Source organism: Mirounga angustirostris, unplaced genomic scaffold, assembly GCF_029215605.1.
Source record: "Mirounga angustirostris isolate CCGP_5_RB_7025 unplaced genomic scaffold, mMirAng1.0.hap1 SCAF_1, whole genome shotgun sequence".
Lineage (NCBI taxonomy): Eukaryota > Metazoa > Chordata > Mammalia > Carnivora > Phocidae > Mirounga > Mirounga angustirostris.
Window position 1 is genome coordinate 157948395 of NW_026991709.1, and position 26279 is coordinate 157974673.

At 45.0% G+C, this 26279-nt stretch overlaps 1 protein-coding gene across 1 annotated transcript; it reads left to right on the forward strand.

Annotated features, from left to right (window-relative positions):
- Positions 1-24343: 24343 nt before the first annotated feature.
- Positions 24344-24880, forward strand: PRR23E (PRR23 family member E). Its single transcript, XM_045870611.2, has one exon. It carries the CDS (start codon positions 24344-24346, stop codon positions 24878-24880), a length of 537 nt encoding a protein of 178 aa, XP_045726567.2.
- Positions 24881-26279: the final 1399 nt, after the last annotated feature.

Below are 26279 nucleotides of genomic sequence, written 5' to 3' on the forward strand. Positions count from 1 at the left end.
TGCCATCATTTAGTCTTGATTATTTTGTGAGTGATGCGTCCTCCTGTATCTGATGGGGGTCTATTTCAAGGCTCTGAATTCTTTCCTCCAGCTGCATCTCAATTTGGGGGCCAGCGCCACACCCTCTTTCAGTTACTGCTACGTTAGTATGTCCTGATCTCTGGCAATCCTGGGATTCACACCCAGGCCTGTCGGATTCCAGAATTGCTCCTGCACCTACCTCCCCATGGTCCCCAGTGCCCTGTCCTGGAATCAGGAGACTCCAGTTGAATTCTAGTTCTGCCACCAGTGGTGTGCTTGGACCAGTCCCATACGCTATCTGAGCCTCACCTGTAAAAAGAGGCAATGTGTGACTTGTCACCCACATAAAATGCCTGCGCTTAATAGGTACTCAGCACATGCTTGCACTTCGAGATTTGAAAGCGCACTCTGGGGGTAACTGAGCCTGCAACTTGGATGGGCTTAGAAGGAGTCGAGGGCATTTCCTCCGTCCCTCTTGGCAACGCTGGGAACACCCCAATGAGGGGGACCCTGCCAGCCTGCAGAGCTGGGGGGTGGGTACCAGCTCAGGTGCAGGGCACTGAGGCACCTCACACCTGAGCGAGCCATAGCTGCTGATGACCCTGTTTCTATGGTACCACCTCAGAATGGGGTCAGAGGCTGGGGAACACCCAGGCACTCTGCCAAGGAGGGGACAGGAGGTGTGACTGGCCACAGGGTGGGAAGGGCTGGGCTGTATGTCCCTCTTGGACAGCAGAGGTGGGCCACAAGCCACAGGTAGGGGATGTCACTGAGCTGAGCCAGAGAACCAAGCTTGGTCAGGCACGGTCATGGAGTATGTCAGTCCTGCTCTCTGAGGAGCAGGCACGGAGATGGGATGCGAGGTGCAAGAGGCTCGTGGGGAAGTGCCTGTGGAGGATGAGGGGAAGGAGGAAGGAGTATGCATTGTCAGGGAAGAGCCTTAGGTTGGGGTCCGGGGCCAGCACCCAAGAAAGGAGAGGGGGAAGGAGGGAGGACGGGGGAGGGAGAACCGCAGACTGCAGGGCAGCTTGGAGAGAGCTTGGCCATGCTGGGTGGACAGCCCCAGAGCTCAGACTGCCCGCTGGGGAGGCCAGGTTGGGCAGGAGCAGCCCCCTCCAGGACCTGTTGGGCTGGGTCCTTGACCTCTGCTGAAGCTGCCCTGGATCCTTGAAGTGCAGGAGCTACCAGGAGGATCTCTCCAGAAGGGAGCAGAAGCTGTCCCTTGCAGCCATCCCTCACTAACTATGTGGACTTCCGGAGTCCCCGCTCTGCCCCTCGGGTGCTGACATGGCCGGGTGCGGGGGGAGGTGGCACTAGAGAGTCGTCCCATCGGGGCAGGGAAGCAGCATCATGCCAAGCCCAGGGAAGGCTGTCATGCCTCCTATGCTCCCACCTCTCCGTGCCAAGTCCCAGGCTCCAGTATTATTCAGGGAGACGCTGGGGACCACACTGATGGCTCCCAGGACCCCAGCGTGATGGACGGCCCTGGGGCGGTGCTGGAGAGACTGGGGCACAAGGACCTCTAGGTGTGTGCCAGTGGGGAGAGGAGCTGTGCAAGCGAGTGGGCAGAAGAGGTGCTGCGTGCCCACTTGGAGGGACTTCTGGGGGTGGCACAGGTGAAGGGATATTCCCTGGAGGCCTGGGCTGAGAGCTGGGCTGTGGATGGTGGGGAAAATTTGGAGAGGAGGAAGCAGAGGAATATGAGGACACTGGGGAAAGGGACCACGTGAGCAAGTGCGTGTCCAGCACTTGGTGGGAGGGCAGAGCCAGAGAGTGGAACACAGGGTGTTCAGGAGGTGGGAAGTTACTCAGGAATTCAGGAAGAGCCTTAATGCCACTGCACCTACTGGCGGCTGGCATTTGAAATAACAGAATTCCTTTCTCTTGTGATCTGCCTCCATGGCCTCTGACTCATCTTGGACTGGCCCTGGGCCACTTTGCTCCAGCCACGGGGGTCCCTCCCTTCCTGAGGGCTCAGAGCCTGTGCACTTGCTGTTCCCCCTGCCCAGAGCACTTTTCCCGTGAGAGCTCTTGTTCATCCTTCAGGTGTCAGCCCAGATGCTCCTTCCCTGAAGAGACCTCTCTGCTCCCTGCTTCTCAGACACCCCACCCACAGTCACTCGTTATTACATCACCTGCCTGGCTGTCTCCATAACACCACAACCTCTATTTACCCTGATCATGTTTTTGGTTTGCTTGTTTATCATCTGCCTCTCCCCACGGGTTTGTCAGCAACTAGAGGGTGGGGATTTTATCTGTCTGGTTGAAGACTGTAGCCCCAGAGCGAATCCATGGTGCCTTTAAATCCCTACATCATGGGGGTGGGGTATTGGCCCACTTAGTCTTCCATGAGGAAGCAGAGAGTCACCACCCTGTGACACGGTGGGGAGGGGCTGTGGATTTCAACAGCGTGGGGGAAACCACCAGGTAGACCCTTCCTAAGCAAGCAGCCCTGTACAGGTCAGTGGCCCCCTCTGGGTCTCTCCTTGGTCATTTATGAAACATAGGAAAGCATGTGGGTCACAGGCGGGGTGGGCTGGACAACCGCAGTGGGAATGCCGTGCACGGGGCCAGGCCACAGATGTCCCCGGCCTGGCCCCCGCCCCGCTGGGAGCTGCTCTTCCCAGCCCATGGCAGCTGCCCTTCTGATGGAGCTGGAGGCCTCTGCAACCGTGCAGGAGGAGGCCCTCCGCGGGGTGGGCTGATGTGTGAGGGATTTATGGGACAATGCTCGAAATGAAAAGCAATTCAATCCAATCCTAGGGTGGCAAGAGGCTTCCTGGAGCCTCGCTAAGTGGGTCTGGAGCGGTGATCAGCGTTGCAAATCTATTAGCCTGCTCTCGGCATCTGGGGCCGCTGCGTGCATGAGTCATTGGGGTAGGGAGCCAGGAAGCTGGCGCGGCCAGCCGGCTGCTCATCAATTAAACTCCTCTCCGTTTAATTAAGACATAAAACATCACCCTGCATGTCTGCAAGAGGGGCTGGACACCCGGGGCCTCGGCAGCCGCTCCAGCCGCCCCCTGCCTCCCTGTGTCAGACACTCGCCAGGCCACGAGGCACATGCGAAGTCACACTGCCCGTTTTCCTGCCCGGGACGCAGCATCTCTGATGGAGGCGCCAGCTTGCACACTGCCTGTGACATGCCGCTCACCACCTCCTTCCCTCTGCTGACTCAGGTGGGCCAGGCAGGGTGGCACAGGAGCGTGGCCTCTGGAGCCAGCTGCCTGGGGTCGGACTGTTTGGCTGTGTCACCAATTCTTACCCTCTCTATGCCTCAGTTTCTCTGCCTCTATGTGGAAGGACAGGAATAGTATCTGTGTGTAGGGTTATTTTGAGGATTAGGTGAGTTAATGCTCACGGAGCACTTGGGCCTAAGCCCAGAAAGTAGACATCCTCTCTGCATCCACAACTGGAGGGCCCTCCTACCTCCTACTGTGCCTACAGGCCCTGCATTGACAATGCATTGCAGCCAGCCCTCAGCCTCTAGGCCACACGTGACATGCTGGGTCCAGCTTACCCTCTGCACTGGGAGGTCTGAGGACAGAGCCTGGCCTGATTCACCCCCATGTCTTCACTGTCCAGCACAAGCCCTCACATAGGCTCAGGGACTGCAGGTTTCTTGTATGAATGAATGAATGAATGAATGAATGAATGAATGAATAATGTGAATTCTTCCCTCTTGAACTTCTTTGGGCCCCAGAGAGTAAGATAAAAAGGGATGCTGTGCAAGACAGTTGCCAGGCCCGGCATCAGGCAGATCCAGTTAGAGTTCCAATTTACGTCTCTGAGCCTCAGTGTTCTCATCTGCAAAATGGGCACCACACAGACACCCTTGGTCACCTGCTCAATATCCATTCCTCTCTTCTTTCTCCTTATTTTGGGGGAGGAATGGCTATTATCTCAGCACAGCTGGAAAAGCCTCTCTTTTCCAGGCTCCCTTGCAACTGGGGGTGGTCACGGGACCCCGACCAACTAATGAAATGTCAGCTGAGTCTTCTGCGGGTTCTGGGAAGTCAAGCCTGGCACTGTGCCCTCTTTCCCACTTCCTGCCTCCAACTGGAATGTGAGGTCTGAGGGGCGGGTGTAGGAGCCAAAGCCCGCTAGGATGGCAGGGCGGAGGGACAGAAAGAGCGAGCTTCCTGCCCACACCAGAGAGCGGCAAGCCAGAGCCCACACTGCTGCCTCTGGGCTCCTCACCGTATGGCAACAACGCCCTGCTGGCTTAAGCTTCTGAAGTTGGGGTCTTCTGTTTCTTAGAGCCAAGTGCATTCCAAATGGATGAAGAGATGTCACCCCACATGAAGCACACAACCCCCATGCCAGGGCCTTGCACAGAGCAGGTGCTCACACCAGCCTGGCTCACCGATCTACTGACCGGCCTGACTGGCGAGGCTCTGCTCTTTCAGAACTCGCCATGGAATGTGCCCCCAGTCACAGCTTGCCCTTCGGGACTGAGCCAGAGCCCCGCAGTGGGAGGTGGCATGGGAGACGCTCTAGGAGAGGGAGAGCAGAGCACTCTGTGGTCTCAGCAGGAGGCGCCCCCGAGATGACCCAGGCAAGTGGCATGGCTTTTTCACGAGAAAATGAGAGGGACAAGCAGTTCAGATAGGGGACCCCTAGATGGGGAAGCCCAAGGCAGTGACTCCTTTTACCTGGCTCCTGGGGGGCATGATAGGGATGTAGGAAAATCAGGTTGGGGTGGGACCATCCTTGGTCAGGCCTCAGTCTGTAAACCAGCGTCCCCCAGACCTCTGTCATTGTGCATTTGGTCCCGGCGTTGGACCATTTATGCTTTTGTTTACTTCATAAGGTCCTTTAATTTTGTTCACTTTAAACACCCTAAACAAATGTGTCTGTGGAGCTTCACAAAAAACTCAAAACCAGGACCACCATCGCTGAAGGTAAGTAAGTGTGAAGCAAACACAACGAATGCCTACAACTGAAAACAGCACTCAGTTCTAGCCTGCTCTTCCACCCTGCCAAGGCCCTGGGCCTGATGCTTATTCTCTCTCTCTCTCTCAAAAAGGAGATTAAAGCGTATTAGAGGGATGTTAAAGGCAGTTTAGAAGCAAACTGAGGCTTTCTGAGGAAGGTAATAAGTAAGACTGGGTGAGAATTAAGAGGGTCTTTACATCCCCATGACGTGATGCCTGATTTAATGCCGGATCGATGCAGGACTGACAGCAGCGCCTCTGAGGACCACGAGGCCACTGCGGGGTTGTGAGCAAGAAGAAAATATAACCAGTGAGTGCGTTACTGGGGGAGGCATGATCTGACTCATGGAGAGCAAATGGAGATGCGAGATCCTTCAGAAGAGGAAGAGGATCCCGTGGGAGAGCAGCAGCAGGGGGAAGGGACACCTCCAGGGCATTTTCTCCATCTCCTTCTGCCATCTTGAGGGCCTGGCTCTGCCTTGCCAGTCAGTACAGCCGAGGCTGCAAGAGTCTGTTCCTGCTTTGATTCTCCTTCTTCCTTGGTGGGAATTATCCTCAGATGGGAAAGAGGGGCCCATACCTGGGTCACAGGAATGCAGACTGAGACGGGGAGAGAGCACCAGCCAGATCCCAGAATTTCCAATCCTTGGATCATGTCCTTGGAACAACATCTCCCAGAACCAGTGTTCTTCCAATCTTCCCAGGTGAGGGAAGCAAGGACATAGAGTTGCTACCAGGATGGAGATGGACAAAAGATGCTTCCATCTTTCAAAGGGTAGATTGGAGGGGCTGGAGCCCCATGAGCTGGAGTATATCAGCCCCAGGAAAAATTCTAGCATAGATCATCACATGCACAGTTCGAGAACACTTAGAAACCAAAGAGCAATCATTAGGAGTTCACGGGTTCACTAAGGAACATGTCAATGGGAAACCAGTGTTATTTGCCACAAGTAGACAGTACCCATCAACTAAATACAGGAGAACAAAACAATGCCACTCACTAGATACTGTTCTAGCCGCTCTCAGTCTCCATCTACTGCACTTTTATGGGGCTTAGAAGGAGTTATCCTTAAATGGAGAGAAGAAACATTTCAAGGCAACAGCTAATATCACCCAAGGTTCTCATGGGCAATCAAGAGTAAAACAGAGCTCTCAGTTATGACCATTTATTTTTTAATTTATTTTTATTGAGGTATAATTGACATATAACATTATATTAGTTGCAGGTGTACAACATGATTCAATATTTGTATACATTTCAAAATGATCACCATCCATCACCTTAAATAGTTATAAAAAATTTTTTTTTCTTGTGATGAGAACGTTTCAGATTTACTCTCTTAGCAACTTGCAAGTACACAATACAGTATTAGTAACTATTTCTACCATGCTGAACATTACATCCCCATGAATTATTTATTTTATAACTGGATATTAGTACATTTTGACATCATTCATCCACTTCTCCCACCCCACCTCCTGTCTCTATATAGCCATTTTTATAAACAGTTATTTTGGGGTAAATTCTGGCTAATGCAATAACACATTGGGAAACTGCAAAGGGGGGTATAACTCTTGTAAACAAGCCGGCAAAATTATCATTAATTAATGTATGTGCAATTACATCTCCCTGAATAAATAGAAAATTCATTACAGTTTAAGGGACTTCTGTAAGGTAGCTGAATGAAGGATAAATATACACATGTAAATAACCCCCCTATAAATATAAAAAGCCAGTTAAACAACTGTGGTAGGCATAGAGATGTGCCACCCAGAGCTTTCTTCATAGAAGGACTGTTGCTCCATCTGCTGGGAGTGCAGTCAGCAGATAGCCTTCAGATGAGAGCCCCTCAGGGATGGCATCAGAGACAAAGAGCCATCCAATCAAGAACACACCCTACCCAAGACACATCTAATGACTGAGGGAGGCAGGGGTCAAAGTCACCACGACAGCTCTGATGGGCTCCCCCAGCTTGCCCTCTCTCTGCCCAATCTTGCTTCATTCCCCTCTTTTCCATGGCAGTGGTTCCAGAAGTCACCTTCTTGGAGAATCCAACATATAACAATGATGCTATGGGGAAATGTCCCATTCCTGGTAGCAACAGAAAGCATAAAATAGGAAAGGATTTCATAGAGACTTTCATAGAAAAAATTAAAAGCAGGGCAGAGAGTCCTGGTTCAGGACAATGGACTACCAAAGGCTAGAGTTGCCTCTTCTTGTGCTCTATCCATACTGATAATGAAAATATTCCACAATTTAGAAGAAAAAGGACCATCCCCCTTACAAATAAGCAGGAGACTCCGTGATGGACCTGAAACTGTGAGGAATCTCCCAAACGGAGAAAACTGCCACCCAGACAGGGTAAGGGATTTTAGCCAGAAGAGAGGAACACAAGTAGGGGTCAGCAGCTGTTTGAGGGATGCCAATGCCATCCTTAAGCCCCACTTGAGGAGGGGCTAGGAGGCTAATCTTCAGGAATTTCTAAAAGCTGTCATTAAAAAACACTAACCAAACACTATCAGTAATACCACTAGAGAGATAAGAACTATAACTTTATCTATAAAGCAAAGGCAGAGGGTTTTGAAAAAAATACAGATTGTGGAAATGAAGTATATAATATTTCATGTGAAAGACTAATAGATGGGGCACACTGCAGAACAATGCAGCACAACGGAATGAAATAGATGGGAAGTTTGAAAGAACAGTTAGAGGACATTGAATCTAGAAGTTTTAATATCTACCAAGTAGGGACTCCTGAATGGAAGGAAAGAAGGACTAGATAGGAAGCAATATTTTCAAAAAATAAGATGGAGAACCTGTTAAACCAAAGAAATAAATCAATCTTCAAATTGGAAACACACCAGTGTAGAGGAGAGCAGACCACTGTAAAACAAAGAACTAGACACATAATGGTAAAATTTCATTACACCAAGGATACCAACTCAACCCTGATAGTTATCAGCAAAATACATGGACTATCTACAGAGAATGAGATTCAAATGAAATCAGTAAAAGTGAAGGGAAGAAATTAAAGAATGGTGTCTTTCAAGTGCCAGGACAGAGTAACTCTGCAACTAGCTTCCTATACCTAGCCATACTGTCAGCAAAGGCTGACAATGAGGTGAAGGTGTTTTTGCATATAAAAGTATTCTAAGAAGTTTGCCACTCTCACAGATCTCAGTGAGAAAATTAATAAAGCAGGTACTGGAGTAATGAAAAAAAAAATCCAGGAGGAAGTTGTGAAAGACAAGAAGCAATGGTGAGCAGAGACATATGTTAAAGGTATATGGTTTACAGAAATATTGATTGAAAATAGTTTGGGATACATGAGAAGAGCAGGGGGGGTAAAATGATGCCAAGAAAATAGTCTCTGTTGAGGAAGAATAATCGTATTGATTCACTCAATTAAGAGTAGCAAATGTGAATGGATTAAACATGTCTATTAAAAGATAAAGACTGACAGGTAAATATTAACACACATGAAGGAGGTGTAGTAATAGTATAGGACAAAATAAAATACAAGGCAAAAACCATTTTAAAGAAGCAAAGATAATGGATCAGTCATGTTCTGGAAGGAAACACTTGAAGGGTTAATAGAAGAGTTACTAGTGAAATAAAAATTTATTTACAGAGGTATTGGCGTGCTGAAGGAACCAACAAGAGATGGCAAGGCACCCAAGTACTAGCCTAGGTCTCCAGAGGATGGGGACAGGGTGATGTTCTTAGGATCCAGGGCAGTTGTGGCTGGAAGAGGGGGCAGTGGCTGCAGTCTTTGATAAGAAATGCAGCTATGTCCATCCCACAGCCCTGCAGGGAGAGACTGGGTGGCGGGCGAACCTGGAACTTGAGCTCACTCCCTTCCCACCCTCTGGTCTCCTGGAAGCCAGGGATGGCAGGGATCAGAAGCTGCAGTCCATCTGAGGCCAGCCTCTAGGGTACCAAACAGGGCAGAAAAGGGGGCTTGGGATGCAAGTAGAAAATCATCACCGAGATGTACATTTCATACATGAAAGGAACAACCACTGAAGAAATATCATGAGCACAGCTCCTATTATATGCAATAACAAACTTGAAAATCTATAAAGCAAAAATGATAGAACTATGAGGGGAAGTGGGACAATCCACAAGGCTCTCTCATAAAGGATCACACTAAGATGGTGAGAACATCGGAAGTCTTCCTGACATGATCAAATAGTATCAATGAAAACAATAAAGCAAGATATTACTAATTAGATGGAAGTTTCTAATGATAACACTGGAGCTGGTGAGAAGGGGTGAATGAAAGTATTTTGAGAAACTAGTATATTTTGGGAGAAAGAATATAGATGTTAGTTAACACCAGAATTTCAATAATATGTGTGTATGTGTTAATTTAAAGATAATGACTAGAAGAGCAGAAACAAAAGATAACTTTCAAGAAAGTAGAGAGGGAAAATGGAACAAAAAGAATTAAATGAGGAATGTCAGGATGGGAAAAACAGCAAAAGTAGTAAATAGAAAAATTAAACTGGGAAGAATAAATGCAAATGGATTATATTAATCTATTAAAAGATAGGGCCTCTCAAATTGGATTAAAACAGAAAATCCAGCTATACTTTATTTACAAAAGACGTACCTAAAATGGAATAAAGAGAAATGGGAAAAAAACAATAATACAAAAGATAGAACAGGCAAATGTAGACAAAAAGAAAAGTGTAACCGTTATGTGGGAAGATGTAATTGAGGGTAAAAATGTTAAAAAGAACAAAGAAGCATACTTAATTTTGATAAAAGACACATTCCACCAAGAATAAATCACCTCTATTGGCCTAAAAAAGAAGCTTCAAAATATTTAAATAAATCCATAAACATGGGGGATTTAACAACACACCCTTCTCAGGAAGTGACAGATCAAGTAGAAAAACAAGAGAAAAGGATAAAAGCATCCATTTTTCAGAGACTGAAAGTATTAGCACACGCACATGCCCTGCGGACCAGTGGTGAGCCCCAGGGAGGCCTGAGCCAAAGGCTGTAATCCCTGCTCTGAAATGGGGACAGTAACCCCAGAACCAGCTCAAATGCACATGTAGGGCTAGGGAGGTGGGAGATAGGCTCCTGCCTCTGATGGCCTCATCTGTCTCCCCAACATGGAGGCTATCTGGTGAACCTCTGAGAGTGGGACTAGGGCAAGAGTGACTGTCCCTGCCCTTTGTGCCTTTCAGCTTTCTCACAGTGCAACCAGCTCTTTACTTTTGGGCTTTGGGGACACGAGAGAGGTCTGAAAATAGGTATTTTAGGAATTAGCCTCACAATAGTAGCAGCCCATGTGTTCATACTGGTCCTGTGGGCTCCTGAAAGAGGTCTTCTGGGGCGCCTGGGTGGCTCAGTCAGTTAAGCATCCGACTCTTGGTTTCCGCTCAGGTCATGATCTCAGGGTTGTGAGATGGAGCCCCGCAGGGGAGTCTGCTTGAGATTCTCTCCCTCTGCCCCTCCCCCACTCATACTCCTCTCTCTCAAATAAATAAATTAATTAAAAAAAAAAAAAGAGGTCTGCTCCTCTCCTGGGGCCTTGGTGGATGGGCTCTCCTCTGCCCATAAGGCCCTTACTCCCTGACCCCTTCTCCTAGTGAGGGTGATTCCTAATCCCCCTTTAGACTCAGCTCAAAGCCCCCTGGTTGGTCATCTTTCCCTGACCTCTGGTAACTAGATCAATTACATACCCTGGACTCTCTCCTTGCCAGTATCTAACACAATTCTGGCTATACCTGTTTCTGGGATAAACAGATTATTGAATCACTCCAACCAGCTTCTTGGCTATGATTAAGTTAGTGGAGGTGCACCATTTGATAGTGGACTCTGAAACTATATTCTCCTTCGAGTCACACCTGGTCAAACACCTGCCCGCCCCCCCTCCCCCGGCCCTGACCTATCTCACTTTTACCTGGTATGTCTGGGCCCCTCTATCCCTAGTTGAGAGCAACAATGTAGGGCAGAGGCCATCGCTGCTTGGAGCTCACAATGTCCCAGTGATGGCCACCTCCCTGTCCTAGAATGTTCCATGCCAATCCTTCCAAGCACAGAGCCAAAAAAGGACATCCTAGGACATCAGGCATCAGACAGGTGGGTCGGATGTGATGGGGTCGGATGTGAGATCCTATTTGGATTGGGGAGGGGGTAATCTATTCTGGACAGAGGGCCATTGGCCCTTCCCTCCCACAGCCCTAATCCCCTGCTGCCTCCCCTTTGCTCAGCAGTTCCCTCTCCACATGCCCCTTACAAGACTGCCCTCTCCTCCCTTCCCCTCCTGGCTACCTGCTCAGCCCTCCCCCTGCATCTGCTCCCACCCAGGCTTCTACCAGGACCACTAAGACTCCTAACCTGGAGACCTCATCCTACAAATGGCCTGCAATGCCCTCAGGGGCCCTTGTGGAGGTAGATCTGGTATCCTGGCTCCTTGCCTCCCCATCTCCTACCCTGGTCTATGAACCTGAGGGTTGGGGTGTTTACCAAGTTTTCTCCAAGCTCCCCTTTATGCCCCAACAATACACTGAAAAGCATTTATCTCCATAGCTTGTGAAACAATAGGTGGGATCAAAATTGTTATGATTTACGAAATTAATTGGTTAAAGCCGATCTTCCATTCCTTTTTAAACTTTTATTTTCTTTGTTAGTGAGCAGAACATCTTTTCATATGTTAGCTGGCCTCTCAGCCCTCAAAGAAACCCCCTGGGCATGCAGCAGCCCCAGTCCCCATGGTGAACCTCTGGTCTGCCAGGGAATTCAACATGTAACCAGCTTTGTCATGGGGGTACTTCCTGAATCACTGACCCTACGTGAGGTTCCCACTGCATGGCCACCTAGCCCCTTGGACTCACATGTAGGTGCCCTTTGGCAGTCTTCTCTGGATGGGACATCTCTCTCCAGCTGCCCCAGCACCTTCAATCTGGCCTTGAGACTTCTCCAGCTTTGATCCCCGATTGGGAAGCCAGAACCTGGCCCCCTTGGCCTCTGATCCCTAATCCCCTGCTGCCTCCCCTTTGCTCTTACCCTGTGGAACGCCCCCACCCCTATGCCTCAGTCCCTCCAGCTCTGAGCCACTACATTCAGGTTGCTTCTTAAACCACTAAGGACAGACAGCTCAAGATTCCTTGTAAAAACAAGCATAAAACAAAGATGGAACCCAAAGTGTTGTGAGTGCACTTCTGGGTTCTGAAGTTTAAATTAAGCTGAAGGAACTCACCTCCATTTTCAGGGTATGAAGGAGGATGGACAGCCAGGCTGAAAAAGGGTTTTAAAGCCGGGTCTGTAGGCCCTTCTTAAGAAGGATGCAGAGGGCAGAAGTTCTTCTCATGAACTATTCCCCCAAATCCACAGGAGAGGGGATGGAGGGAAGAGGACAGCTCTCAGATGGAAGTAAGAGCGTTGGTGAGGGGCCATGCTGGGGACGGCCCCGGGGCCCGATTCCCCACTGGGAGAAGATGATTGTGTTGCCAGGACCCCGAGTCACTTTCGGTGACTGGATCATCATTGCAGTTTGGGCCATCCCCTCTCTGCATGCTGAGCATTGGGCTATCTCCACTCACCTCTCATTCTTGGAAAGGTGATTCCTCCATTGGGGTTGAGTTTGTCCTCCAGCTCCCCATAATTTTCTTCCAAGCCTGATTCTCCTGGTGAGTTTTTGTCCAGTCTTTCTCCATTCTCTAGAGATGACTCCAGTGTGGCATATTATTTTGGAACAGACCCCAGGCTCATTCAGGATTTTTGACTTCTGAATGAGGGCCACAAGGTTTTAGGAAAACTGCATTTCTTTTCATGGAGTCAGTTTTCAACCAACTGCCCTCATCTGGATGAACATGAGGACCATAATGGCCAAAAGTTGCAGGCGGGAGCACAACCACTCCCCACTCCCAGGCCTTAGGCCTGGGGCAGCCTGACCAGCACTTCCCACAGCTTCCCAGGGATCCATGTGGAGCCAGCTCTGCAGGACTCCCCCAGGAGCCATGTCTCCACTGGGCACAACCAGGATGGAGAGGCGGCCGGGGCTCTGCCTGGAACCCAACCCACACATGGCAATGGCACGGGACCATCTGTGGGGCTGGTCATGGAGGATAACTCAAACATTCACAGCCATTCTCTCTCTTCTCTCTCCTTTTAACATTTTTACCATGAAAAAACCTTCAACAGGGGCACCTGGGTGGCTTAGTTGGTTAAGCGTCTGACTCTTGGTTTCGGCTCAGGTCATGATCTCAGGGTCATGGGATCGAGTCCTGCATCAGGCTCTGCACTGGGCTCTGCTTAAGATTTTCTCTCTCCCTCTCCCTTTGCCTCCCCACCCTGTTCACATGGGCTCTCTCTCCTAAAAGCAAAAAACAAAACAAAATAAAACCTTTAAACATGACAATAAGTATAAAGAACATCCATGCTTCACTGTCTGAATTCAACAAGCATTGACGTTTTGCCATATTTGCCTTCCCTTTCTCTCTCTCTCAGTCCCTCTGTCCACATACACACGGCTAAACTACTGAAAAATACATCAGAAATATTGGGATACACCAGGAGGCATCTCCAACAAATCAGGATGCTCTCTCACATTCACACATACCAGTCTCTTACCTGCAACAGTGATCAGTTCCATGATAGCATCAATACTTATTTTACTCCATATTCAAATTTGCATAAATGTCCTCAGAACATATTTTATAGTCTAAAAAAACCCTAGGATCGATCAGTAACAATGCGTTGCAGTTGATTGTTAGATCTATGGACTAAGATGCATTTTTTTTTCTCTTTTAATTTAGATTAATCTAAATATATCCCCCTTATTTTCTACTGCAAAATGGCATATATACAGTAAAGTGCACTAATGTTAAGTGTACAGCTCAATTAATACTTTTTATTGAAATATAATTAATACGCCATATAATTCACCTTTTTAGACTATACTATTCAATGGTTTTTATTATATTCAGATCTTGTGCTTGTGAATCTACGTAATTCCATAACATTTTCATCACTGCAAAAAGAAACTGCATACCCATTAGTTGTCCCTCTCCTTTCTTACTTCCCCTCAGCCCCTGGAAACCACTAATTTAATTTGTCTCTATGGATTTGCCTGCTCTGGACATTTCATATAAATGCATGGCTTCTTCCACTTAGGATAATATTTTCAAGGCTTTTCCATGTCGTAGCACGTATTAGATTTCATTCCTTTTTGCGGTTGCACAATATTTTATTGTATGGATGTATCTTGTTTATCCACTCATGATTGTAGACGTTTAGGTTGTTTCACTTTTTGGCTACTATGAATAATGCTGCAATGAACATTCATGTACAAGCTTTTGTGTGGCCAGATGTTTTTGTTTCTCTTGGGTATAAACCTAGGAGAGGAATTAGTGGGTCATATGGTAACTCTATAATTAACTCAGTGAGGAAGTGGGGAACTGTCTTCCACAGCAGCTGCACCATTTTACATTCCTACCAGCAATGTGTGGGGGTCCCACTTTCTCCACAACCTAATTAGTGTCTTTTTTATTATAGCCATCCTGAGTGGCTATGACATGCTTGTGATTGATTTGCATTTCCTTAAGGACCAATGATGTTGAACATCTTTTTAGAAGGTGGTTGGCCACTCTTATATCTTTTTTGGAAATATGTGTATTCAAATCCTTTGCCCATTATTAAATTGGGTTTTTTGCTTTTTATTGTTGAGTTGTAGGAGTTTTTAACAAATTTATTCTAGATAAATGTCCCTCATCAGATATATGATTTATAAATATGTCCTCTCATTCTGTGGATCTTTTCATTTTCTTGATGGTGTTCTTTGAAGCACAAAAAAATTAATTTTGATGAAGTCCAATCTATCTATTTTTTATTGGTTGCTTGTGTGTTAGGTGTCATATCCCAGAAATCATTGCCTAATTCCAAAATCATCCAGCTTTACTCTTATATGTTCTTCTAACAGTTTTATAGTTTTAGCTCCTACATACAGGTAAAAATTTTGTTCTGAGCACTGCTTTCACTGCAACCCATTTTGTTTTCACTCATCTCAAAGTAGTTTCTCATTTCCCTTGAGATTTCTTCTTTGACCCACTGGTTATTTAGAAGTGTGTTGCTTAATATCCACATATTTGTGCATTTTCCAAATTTCCTTCTATTGATTTCCACTTTTAGTCCAATGTGGTTGAACATACATTGTATGATTTCAATCCTTTTAAATTTATTGAGATTGTTTTATGGTGTAACAACTGATTGATCCTGGAGAATGTTCCATGTGCACTTGAGAAGAAATTGTGTTCTGTTATTGCTGTGTAGAGTGTTCTATAGATTTCTGTTGAATCTAGTTGATTTCGAGTTTTGTTCACATCTTCTGTTCTTTTACTGATGTTCTGTCTAGTTATTCTATTTATTATTAAAAGTGAGGTATCAAAGCCTTCTATTATTGTTGAACTGTTTATTTCTCCCTTTAATGCCATCAGTTTTTGTTTCATGTATTTTGGGTCTCTTATTATGGGCATATATGTTTATAATTGTTATATCGTCATGATGGATTGAGTCTTTTATCATTATAATATCTACTTCTTTGTCTCTCATAACAATTTATGTCTTAAAGTGCTTTTGTCTGATATCAGTATAGCTGTTCCAACTGTTTTTTGGTTACTGTTTGTATGGTATATATTTTTCAACACATTTACTTTCAAGCTATTTGTGTCTCTGAATCTAAATTGTATCTCTTGTACACAGAATATAGTTGGATCATGTTTTTAAATTTTAAAAATTGATTCTGCCAACCTTCCCCTTTTAATTGAAATGATTAATCCATTTATATTTATTGTAACTAGTATTGTGGTAAGATTTATGTCTGCTATTTTGCTCTATGTCTTGTGTTTTATTTGTTCCTCTAGTCCTCCCTTATGCCTTCCTTTGTGTTAAATATATATCCTCCACTGTACCATTTTAATTTCCTTGTCATTTCTTTTACTATTTTTTTGGAGTGATTTTCTTAGTGGTTACCCATGGGTTACAACTAACACCTTTAATTATTATAATCTAGTTTGGATTAATATGAACTTCATTTCAATAATATATAAAACTTTGCTCCTATAAAGCTCTATTCCTTCCCCCTCCTTTATGCTATTATTGTCATACAAATCATACATTTATATGTGTGCCCACCAACAGAGATTTATAAGTATTGCTTTCTGTAGTTGTTTTTCAAAATGAATGAAAGAAAGAAAGAGCTATAAACAAAAAATATATTTGTACTATCTTTTATATTTACCTATGTAGTTACATTTACTTGTGCTATTTATGTCTTTGTGGGTATTCAAGTTACTCTCTAGTATCCTTCCATTTCAGCCTGAAGGATGCTCCTTAGTATTTCTTGTAGGGCAGATCTTCTAGCAATGAAGAGCAGCAGGCAGAGGGAGAAGCAGGCTCCTGGCTGAGCAAGGAGCCTGATGTGGGACTCGATCCCAGGATCCTGGGATCATGACCTGAGCTGAAGGCAGACACTTAACAACTGAGCCACCCAGGCGCCCCTAAAATGAACTTCTTTATGTCTGGCTTTGTTTATGCATTTTACTATTGATAGATATTTGAGTTTTTTCCAATTTTATCTTTTTTTAATCTGGGCATTTGTTAATTTATTCTTCATTTTTTAAAAATTATTTATTTGAGAGAGAGAGAGAGAGCACAGCGGGGGGACAGGTAGAGGGAGAGAGAGAAGCAGACTCCCCGCTGAGCAGGGAGCCTGATACGGGACTCGATCCCAGGACCCTGAGATCATGACCTGAGCAGAAGGCAGACGTTTAACCTACTGAGCCACCCAGGTGCCCTATTCTTCATTTTTTAAGGATAATTTTGTTGGACATAGAATTCTTGATTGATAGTCCTTTTTTTCAGCCCAGAACTTTGAATATCTCATCTCATTGTTTTCATGATTTCTATTAATCTTATTGAGGATCTCTTGTACATAACGAGTTACTTCTCTTTTGCCACTTTCAAGATTTTTTTCTCTTTTGTTTTGGCTTTTAATAGTTTGATTATAATCTGTCTAAGTGTGGATTTCTTTGAATTTATTCTACTTGGGCTTCATTGAACTTTTTGGATGTGAAGTTTTTCATCAGATTTGTTAAGTTTTCAACCATTATTCAGAAACTTTTTTCTACTCCTTTTTTGCTCTCCTCTTTCTCTGGAACTCCCATGTCAATGAATTTTATATATTTAGATACTCATGTAACCACAACTCAGGTCAATATGTAAATAATCCCCAGCCTTTGGAAGGTTCCCATGTGCCCCTTCTCATCAAATTACCCACACTCATCCCGAGAGTAACTTCTATCTTAACTTCTATCACTATAAATTATTTTTTGTCTCTGTTCTTGAATTTCATATAACTGAAGTAATATAAAATGAACTTCTTTTTTTTTTTAAGATTTTATTTATTTATTTGACAGAGAAAGAGAGAGAGAGCAGAAGCTGGCAGAGCAGCAGGCAGAGGGAGAAGCAGGCTCCTGGCTGAGCAAGGAGCCTGATGTGGGACTCGATCCCAGGACCCTGGGATCATGACCTGAGCTGAAGGCAGACGCTTAACGACTGAGCCACCCAGGCACCCCTAGAATGAACTTCTTTATGTCTGGCTTTGTTTATGCATTTTACTATTGATAGATATTTGAGTTTTTTCCAATTTTATCTTTTGTGGATAAATATTCTTAAACTATAAACATAATGATAAACCATTCTTAAACCATAAATGTAAACTATAAACATTCTTGTACATATCTTTTGTGGACTCACATGGTCATTTTTCCCTTGATATATATACCTATAAGCATAATTTCTGGATTATAGAGTACTGGCAAAAAGTTTTCCAAAGTATTATTTCAATTTAAAGTCCCACCATCGAAATCGGAGGGGTAGACGAACCATGAGAGACGGTGGACTCTGAAAAACAGACGGGGTTCTAGAGGGGAGGGGGGTGGGAGGATGGGTTAGCCTGGTGGTGGGTATTGAGGAGGGCACGTTCTTCATGGAGCACTGGTTGTTGTGCACAACCAATGAATCATGGAACACTTCATCTAAAACTAATGATGTAATGTATGGGGATTAACATAAGAATAAAAAAAAATTAATTAAAGTCCCACCATCAATTTTTGAAGTTCCAGTTCCTCTACATGCCTACCAGCATCAAATAATGTCAGTCTTTTTGATGTTAACCATTCCAGTGGGTGTGTAGTGGTATCTTATTTAAGTTGCATTTCCCCGATAATTAATGATGTTGAGCACACATTCGTGTGCCTAATGGTCAGTTGGATATTCTCTTTGTCAAGTCAAACCTATTTCTAAATTAAGCTGTATGTCTTTTTCCTAATGACTTGTATAAGTTCTTTATGAATTCTGCATACATATTGTTGGTTGGATATATATATATATATATTACAAACATCTTCCTCCAGTCTGTAGTATGTCTCTTTCATGCTCTTTATGGTGTCTTCTGATGAATAGTTCTTAATTTTAATGGAGTCAAGTTTAACAATATTTTCTTTTTCAAATAGTAATTTTTGTTTATTACTTAAGTAATCTTTGCCTCTCTCAAAGTTATGAAGCTATGCCCTATTTTTTAATTTTTATTTAAAAATAATTTTATATTTACAGAAAAGTTGCAAAAAAATTTAGTTTACCTAAACTCTTCACTCAGCGTCCTCTTATTTTAATATCTTACATAACTACGTAACTTTATCAAAACTAAGAAATAAGCATTATTCTTTTTTCTTTTAGAAACTTCATTATTTTATGTTTGAAATTAGGTCTATGACTCCTTTCAAACTAATTTTGTGTATGGCATGATACATGGGTTATCTATTTCTGATATGAATATCCAGTGTGCCGCAGCACCATTTATTGAAAAGTATTTCATGTATATATTGAATCACTGGCATTTTTGTTGAAAATCATGAGAGGTTCTGTTTATGGACTCAATATTTTGTTTCATTAACCTATATGTCTAGTCTTACATAAATACCATGCTGGCTTTTTTGCTATAGCTTTACAGTAGGTTTTAAAACCTGATAGTGTAAGTTCTCCAACTTTATTCTTATGTAAGTTTGTCTTGGCTATTTCTCACATAATCCCACTAGAAGTGTCAGAAATAGATTTTTCTTGGTGATACTGGTGGCTCATTAATCAACGTCATGAATGTTAAAGATGTTTAAAACTGAAGAAAGAAATTAAACTTCAAATAGAAAGATCACACCAAGTGTGTAGCCAAGCAAATCACCATGAAACAAAAATGAATCATGATTACATACCAATGACATGCCAAAACATGAAGGGATGAAGAAACAATACTATTAATTAGGAGTGGAAAGGCACTATTTATAAGGGATTCCGATAAAAATCACAAATCTAAGCAGCAAAAGTGGAGGTAAGAGGTTAATTAAACAATATCTTCAAATTGCTAAGACCAAGTAACTCTGGACCTAGAATTTTATACCCAGCCAAACTATATTAAAAAAAAAAATACCCCTGAGAATAAGATAAGTTTTCACATATAAAAACTTCCCAAATTTTACCATGTATGGGTCCTTATAGAATGAATTACAGAATAGAAATCACAGAGTTAAGTGAATTATATATTATAGAAATTATAAAATAAAAATGTAAAAGGAAATGAATCCAGAAAGAAATCGTGTAAATCATAAAGCAGGAGTGAACAGAGTCGTTAGTGAAAGCTATTGTTAAATGTAAATAGCATTAATTTAAAAAATTAAATATCAAGATCAAACTAAGATTCCAAACATCAATATAGGATGTTAGGATATATGAGAGAATAATACAAAAATGGTACAAATAATTTTATATCCTTGGAGGGAGAACATAGCTATTGATTTGCTAATTTAGGGTAACAATCATGAATGGATAAGATGATTTATTGAAAGATAAATACTAGCTGGTAATACTGATGATTCAATGAAAGCATGTATGATAATGGAGGTATCAGACAAAATATAATTGAAGGTAAAAAACATTCTGAAGAATCAAGGGAAGTGTATCAGTCAAGATTCTGGTGTGAAACATTCAAATGGTTCATTAAGGAACATTTAATGTTTAATGAATGCACTATTTTCAGCAGCCTGGGAGGAGGTAAGGAAACCAAGAAGGGATGGTAAAGTGCCCAGGACTATGGACAGTGGGGAGTCCTTGCCATTTCTGGGTCTTGAAAGGGCAAGGAAGAGGCAATGACATGAGTATCCACAGGGAGCCTGGGCTCTGAGGGAGAGCTGCCTGACATGAGCTGTGGCATTTTGTGCAGGATATAAAGAGTTTTGATAGGACATGTAAACAGCTTACTTTTATATAAGTTTTTGTATGCATGCTAGCCCTGTGATGTTGCAACTAGAAGCATAGAAATTAGAGCAGTTCTACCCCATTACCAGTGATGTGGCCTCCTCTGCAAATGGGGAAACCGCTAGAGCCAGACCCCCAGTGTTAGCACCATTCCTAACAGAGTACACTTGGGCTATGCCCAGCTCTCCTCCTCAGTCATGGGTATGATGAGTATAGGTAGTGACTGCTTCTGATCACTTGGGATGATCATTTGTGTCCTATGTACAGTTTGCCATGTTTATTTTGGGTCTTCTCATGACCTTCTGGAATTTATATTAACCCCATAAGAAAATGCAACCTCACATTTTAAACAATTGGATTTTCTGGATCCTGATGGTTGTACTATGGTGGGTCTTGCAGGGTGACGTGAAGATTAAGAGTGTTAAAAAAAAAAAAAACACAAGATTCAAACGAGTAAATCTGAAGGTCTAATTGGCTTTATTAAATGATTCCTGAATTGAGTAGTATCCCATCTAGCAAGTAGAGGGGAGCTCTGAGGAGCTACAGGAAGGGGAAGTTTTTTAAAGGTAGAACAAGGAAGTCATAAACAGAAAAAGGGATTACTTCAGGGGAAGGCAACATCAGTTGTGAACAAAAGGGTTTTCCTAGGTGGGCTACCTCATCTTCCTTTGGGGGATGAAGAGGACCCAAGTGACAGCTTACCTTTTTTGGTCCTGACTAGAAAATTCCTGGCTGACTAGTTAAAGATTACATTCCTAGGGGGTTGAAACTGCAGTTAGGTTAGGTTTTAAGTCTGAGTTTGCTGGCTTAGCCTAAGTGATGCTATTTTGGGGCCATGGTTTTCTTTTAACAATAGTTAATACACATGAAGTGCTTAGAACAGAACCTGTGAGTGAGCTTTCATTAAACTTTGGAAATTGTGTGGATTATTATGTATATATCTGAATGATTGTACCTAACCAGGCATGCACACTCAGAACATTGTAATTCAGACTGGTCAAAGGCACAACTGGCCCCTTCTCAACACACAGTGGCTTCTGATTAAAACCCTGCAACGGCTCCCACTGCTGTTGCATGGAGACCCGCATCTCTAGCCAGGAGAACCAGGCCCTGGAAGGTGTGGCCACCTGTGGTCTGGCTCCATCTTCTCCCAAAAGGTGGGCTCTGCTCCAGCCTTCGTGGCAGGCCCTCTGGACCTTTACATCCTCTGTTCCCTGTCCCTGCAGCTCTTCTTCCCCCAGCGAGGCTGAGGCTCCTCGGACTCAGCTAAAAGCTACAACCTCCCTGATCACTTCTCTAAGAAGAGGGCGTTTTCACGCCCTGGTAACACCCCGCTCCTAATTCAATTTAGCCCCACCTTCATTCCTGGGATAAGCAAATGACCCAATCAATCCACCTTGACTGGATTCACACTCCTGTGATTGAATCACGGGGAGGCAGTCCATTTGATAGGATCTCCTGAAGCCCAGTCACGCCCCCAAATGGTGCCTATTTCTATAAAAGAGCAGAAGAGCTTTCCTAAGCCAGAGCGTTCAGGTAGGGCCGCCTACCCTCAGCTGGGGCAGGGCATCCATACATCCCTGGAACACAGGGAGCCTGACCTGGGGGCCTGGGGCCTGGGGCCTGGGGCTGCAGTGCTGCCTGCAGAACCTAAGACCTCTTCAGAGACCATTTCAGCCGCCACTATCAAAGCATCAGGGTTCCAGGGACTTCGCTGGAAGGAAATATTCTAGGAAAATCAAGTGAGTATGTTGTGATAAAAAACAAATTTAGCCTCATGGGTATGCGGTGCGGGAAGGTCAATCTTTCCTGGGGTCTGGGCCTCTTGGGAGAAGGGGGTTGAGTCCCAGATGGATGTGATTCCCTGATGATTCTTCCCTGGAGACCTGGATCCTAAGAACTTTGCCCCCACACCCACCCCGGGGGCCCAGATCAGGTCAATCTGAAATGCCACCTGAGGCATGGCCTGTGTGTCTGGATCATAGAAGGGGAATTTGCAAGTCAGGATTTTATGTTTTGATAGTTATTGCCAAATCGAACCCCAAAGAGTAGTGTGTGCTCCTTTAACAACAAAACAGCATTAGCTTTTCTCCATAGCCTTTAAAATACCTATACCAGGCTTTATTTATTTATTTATTTTTTAAGATTTTATTTATTTGTCAGAGAGAGAGAGAGCGAGCACAAGCAGCGGGAGCGGCAGGCAGAGGGAGAAGCAGGCTCCCCGCCGAGCAGAGAGCCCAATGTGGGGCTCGATCCCAGGACGCTGGGATCATGACCTGAGCGAAGGCAGACACTTAACCGACTGAGCCACCCAGGCGCCCACAAGGTTTTATTCTTCTATCAAATAAGTTGTAAAAGTCAAAGTTTCGTTCTTTTCAAAATTTGGCTTTTCAAACATCTAAACGTCCGGTGAAGCTGGACATTTTTACATGATAAATGACAACTTACTCTGTGACTTGCTTGTAGCTGCCCTTTGCCTGTTTTTGTTGATGGGTTCTTTATTTTCTCACTATTGACTAGTAGGCGCTTTGTTAGATTATTGGCCCTTGTCTGCCATAAGTTGGAAATATCCCGCTCATTTTGTGTTTTGCCTTTTGATTTTGAACATGCCAATTTTAGATTTTATTTAACTAGATACTTAGTTTTTAAATTTAAATATTTTCTGGTTTTAGTGTCATGCAAAATGGCCTGCTCTCTCATATTCAGTTTTTGAGAACACTCCTGGGAATTTCTGAGCATTAATTCTATAGAGGATGCTCTGAACCTGCCTGGGGTGCCCATGTCACAGCCTACAAGTTCATGGATACAAACTGCTTTGGCTTCCTGGAACCGAACCTGTTTTCCTTCTAGAGCCCTCCTTTGGGCACTTCTGGAAAAGGGGCTCCTCCTCAGTGCTGGCTAGCCCGTCAGTTGGGCCTTTCCCAGCATATTCCAGGCTTCCTCAGGCCCCTGTCTGGGAGGTGCTCCTGCATCTCAGGCCCGGAGTGGGGGTGGCTTTGCATCAAGGCCCTGGGAGCGCGGGTCTGCTGGTCTCTATCTGGCGTTTTACTGGGCCCCTGTCCCTGCTGGCATCGAGGATGCACCAACCTCCCCTCTTGTCTCTGGCTGTCGCTCTGCCTCCTTTATATCCCTAAAGACGACCTTCTGTGGGGCTGCTGCCCTCTTTTCAGCCCTGGGACTCCCCCCCACCCCATTCTTGGTCAGGAGAGGTTGAATTTCTTCTTCAGCCACACGTTTTCTTTTAAAATTTTTATTTAATTATTTGAGAGAGAGCACAAGCAGGGAGAGGGGCAGGAGAAGCAGACTCCTTGCTGGGATCAAGGCAGACACTTCACTGACTGAGCCATCCAGGTGCCCCAGTCACACAAGCTCACCCTCTGCCCTCCCTAACAATTCCAGCTCATAACATCAGGACCACACCTGCTTCCCAGGCCCCACCAGGAAAGAGCACTGATTCTCGCTTCCCTCCAACCTGTCCTCCAGCCTGGGCGCCAGGAAGGAGGAAGGCAGCTCTCAGATCTGGTTTCCCCAGTGACTCTTCCTCCTTCCCTGGGTGGGGGAGAGAAGGAGTAACCCTGATCACACGGTGCCCACCCAGACCAAACTCAGCCTTTCTTCTGAAACTGCCCAGTGTCCCTGTCCCATGAACTGGTTCTTGGTCCACCCTCTCTCCTCATCCTCCCCAAGATGAACATGGCCTGTGACCACCTCACCTGGAACTTCTCCTCTCCTCCGATCCCCTTCACACCCTTCTCCCTGCCCCATCTCTAACCCTGTCTGCTTACCCCACAGATAGCAAGGAGCCACCTGGAGGTGCCCTGTGGAATCAGCCCAGGAGGGAAACTCCTGGCCATCTGGCTTTGGAGAGCAGTTCTCATCTAAGATGGGGGCGAGTGCATCTACGGAACCAGCCAAGCAGAGCATCCACCCCCCATCTCAGATCCCTGAGGAAGACCATGTGGCTCCAGCTGTCGCCACCCCCTAGGCACCTGTGCACCCTGTCTGTGGCTTCTGTGCCTGTCTGGGAGCCCAGCCTGCAATTGACCCAACCCTCTGGACTGTCATGGGGGCTCCCTGTGCTGTCCACTCCTGGATGAGATACCCAGCCCCTTGGAGTTACACGTGGGTGCCCTTTGGCAGTCCTTTCTGGATGGGGCATCCCCCTCCAGCTGCCCCAGTGCCTTCAGTCTGGCCATGGGGCTTCTCCAGCTTTGATCCCCAAGTAGGGAGCCAGCACCTGGCCACCATGACCTCCAGTGTATTTCCTTACCCCATGGGACCACCACCCCCATACTCCTCAGTCTCTCCAGCTCTGAACGGGGACGCCTCTGGCCACTATCCCCAGGTGGAATGGCAGATTCCCGCCAGCTCAGCCTTCCCGGCTGCAGTGGGTGGACTGTCCAGAGCAGCTCCTCACTTGGAGAGCTGCCAAGCCCCTCCATCAGAATGGGCCTCAGGTTCAGCATTTGAGCACCTTGCACCGCCCTGCAGCCCAGAGCTCTGCCCTCTGCCCCCTTCCCCCATTGCAGACCGTCAGCCTGATCCCTTCTGTCCCCGCTCCCCTCGGCCACCCTGCAGGGCCTGCCGCCGCCTCTTCTAGCTCCGAGGTGTTCTTGGGAGCCACCCACTCCAACACTTAGGGACTCATGAGGTCCAGTGAGTGCTATGGTGCTCTATGCCTGAGGGTTTGCCGTGTTTATTTTAATGTACATCTGCCCTCCTGTAACAGATAGAGGTAAAGCATGCATTCATACAAATTCCTGAATGGTGAGTATGTCCTTAAAACTGAAATAAATGTTAGTGTGCTATCGATTGTATCTTTCTTATTTTTCATACATATTTTAAGACCTAGCGTATATTTTAAGACCTAGCCTTACCTGTATATGTGTACAGCACAGTTCATTTATGTTTTCACATTTATTAGCATAAAGTTTTCAGTACTCTTACTTCCTATCATTTGTATTACCTGCTGTATCCCACTTTTCTTTCCTAATATTGCATATGTCAAAGGAAGGACAAAAAGAAAATCTTGCCATAGGTTTGTCTGTTGACACATTGATTCTCTTCTTGTGTCTTCTGAAGTGCCTCTTCACCTCTTTATTGTGAGCTTCTTGTTCATTTTGTAACTTCTTAAAGATGACAGTCAATTCATTTTTTGCTTTTATTCTTTTCTAATATGAATTTTTAATGCTATAAATTTCCCTTTAAACATACCACTTTAAGTGCACCCTGCAGTAGTGATATGTGATATGTTTATTTTTGTATCTTTTTAAACAATCACCATTAAGTTGTCTCCTCACTGTTCCAAACAAACCAGAATCCTCTCTGTGGTTTTTAAAGCCTCTCGTAGATCTCTAGAATATCCCAATCACAATTCCATTTGCTGCTGCTATTACAGTAGACTACTAATTAAAGTGAGAGCAGTGTTTATATAATAGAGTTAGCATGTTAACATGGGAGTTATTCACTTCTACTATTCATATACTAACAGCATGTGTGCTACCCTGAAAACTAGTTTCATTGAGCAGCACTTTGAACAAAACAAAAAATCTCATAAGTAGCGGTGTTTTCTTATACCGATCCTGAGAGATCATTAAAAATATGTTTTTGGAATTTGAAATAATTGATCTGGTAGAAGGTGGAATTCACTTTGAAGAACGTGCTTCTGTTCCTGGGATCTGCAGGTGCCTGGGAAATCCAGCCTATGGTAGGGGATCCCGTGCAGGCTTCCGCAGGGTGGGGAGGGGAAGGGGCCCGGGTCAGGAGAACCTGAGCAGGAGCAGCAGGGTGAGCATGGGCGGGCCTCTTCCTCAGGGGAGGATCCACGTGCTGTGAGCCTTCCTTCACCCTGTGCAGTCCTCCACCTGGGAAGCGATTTCTCCCTCAAGAATGGACAGCGTTCCCTTCTCTTTACAACTTCTCTGTAGACTTGGTGTTCTGGAGGATGCTTTCTCTAAAGAAGATGTACATATGCCTTTGACTCAGACTGAGACTTCTCT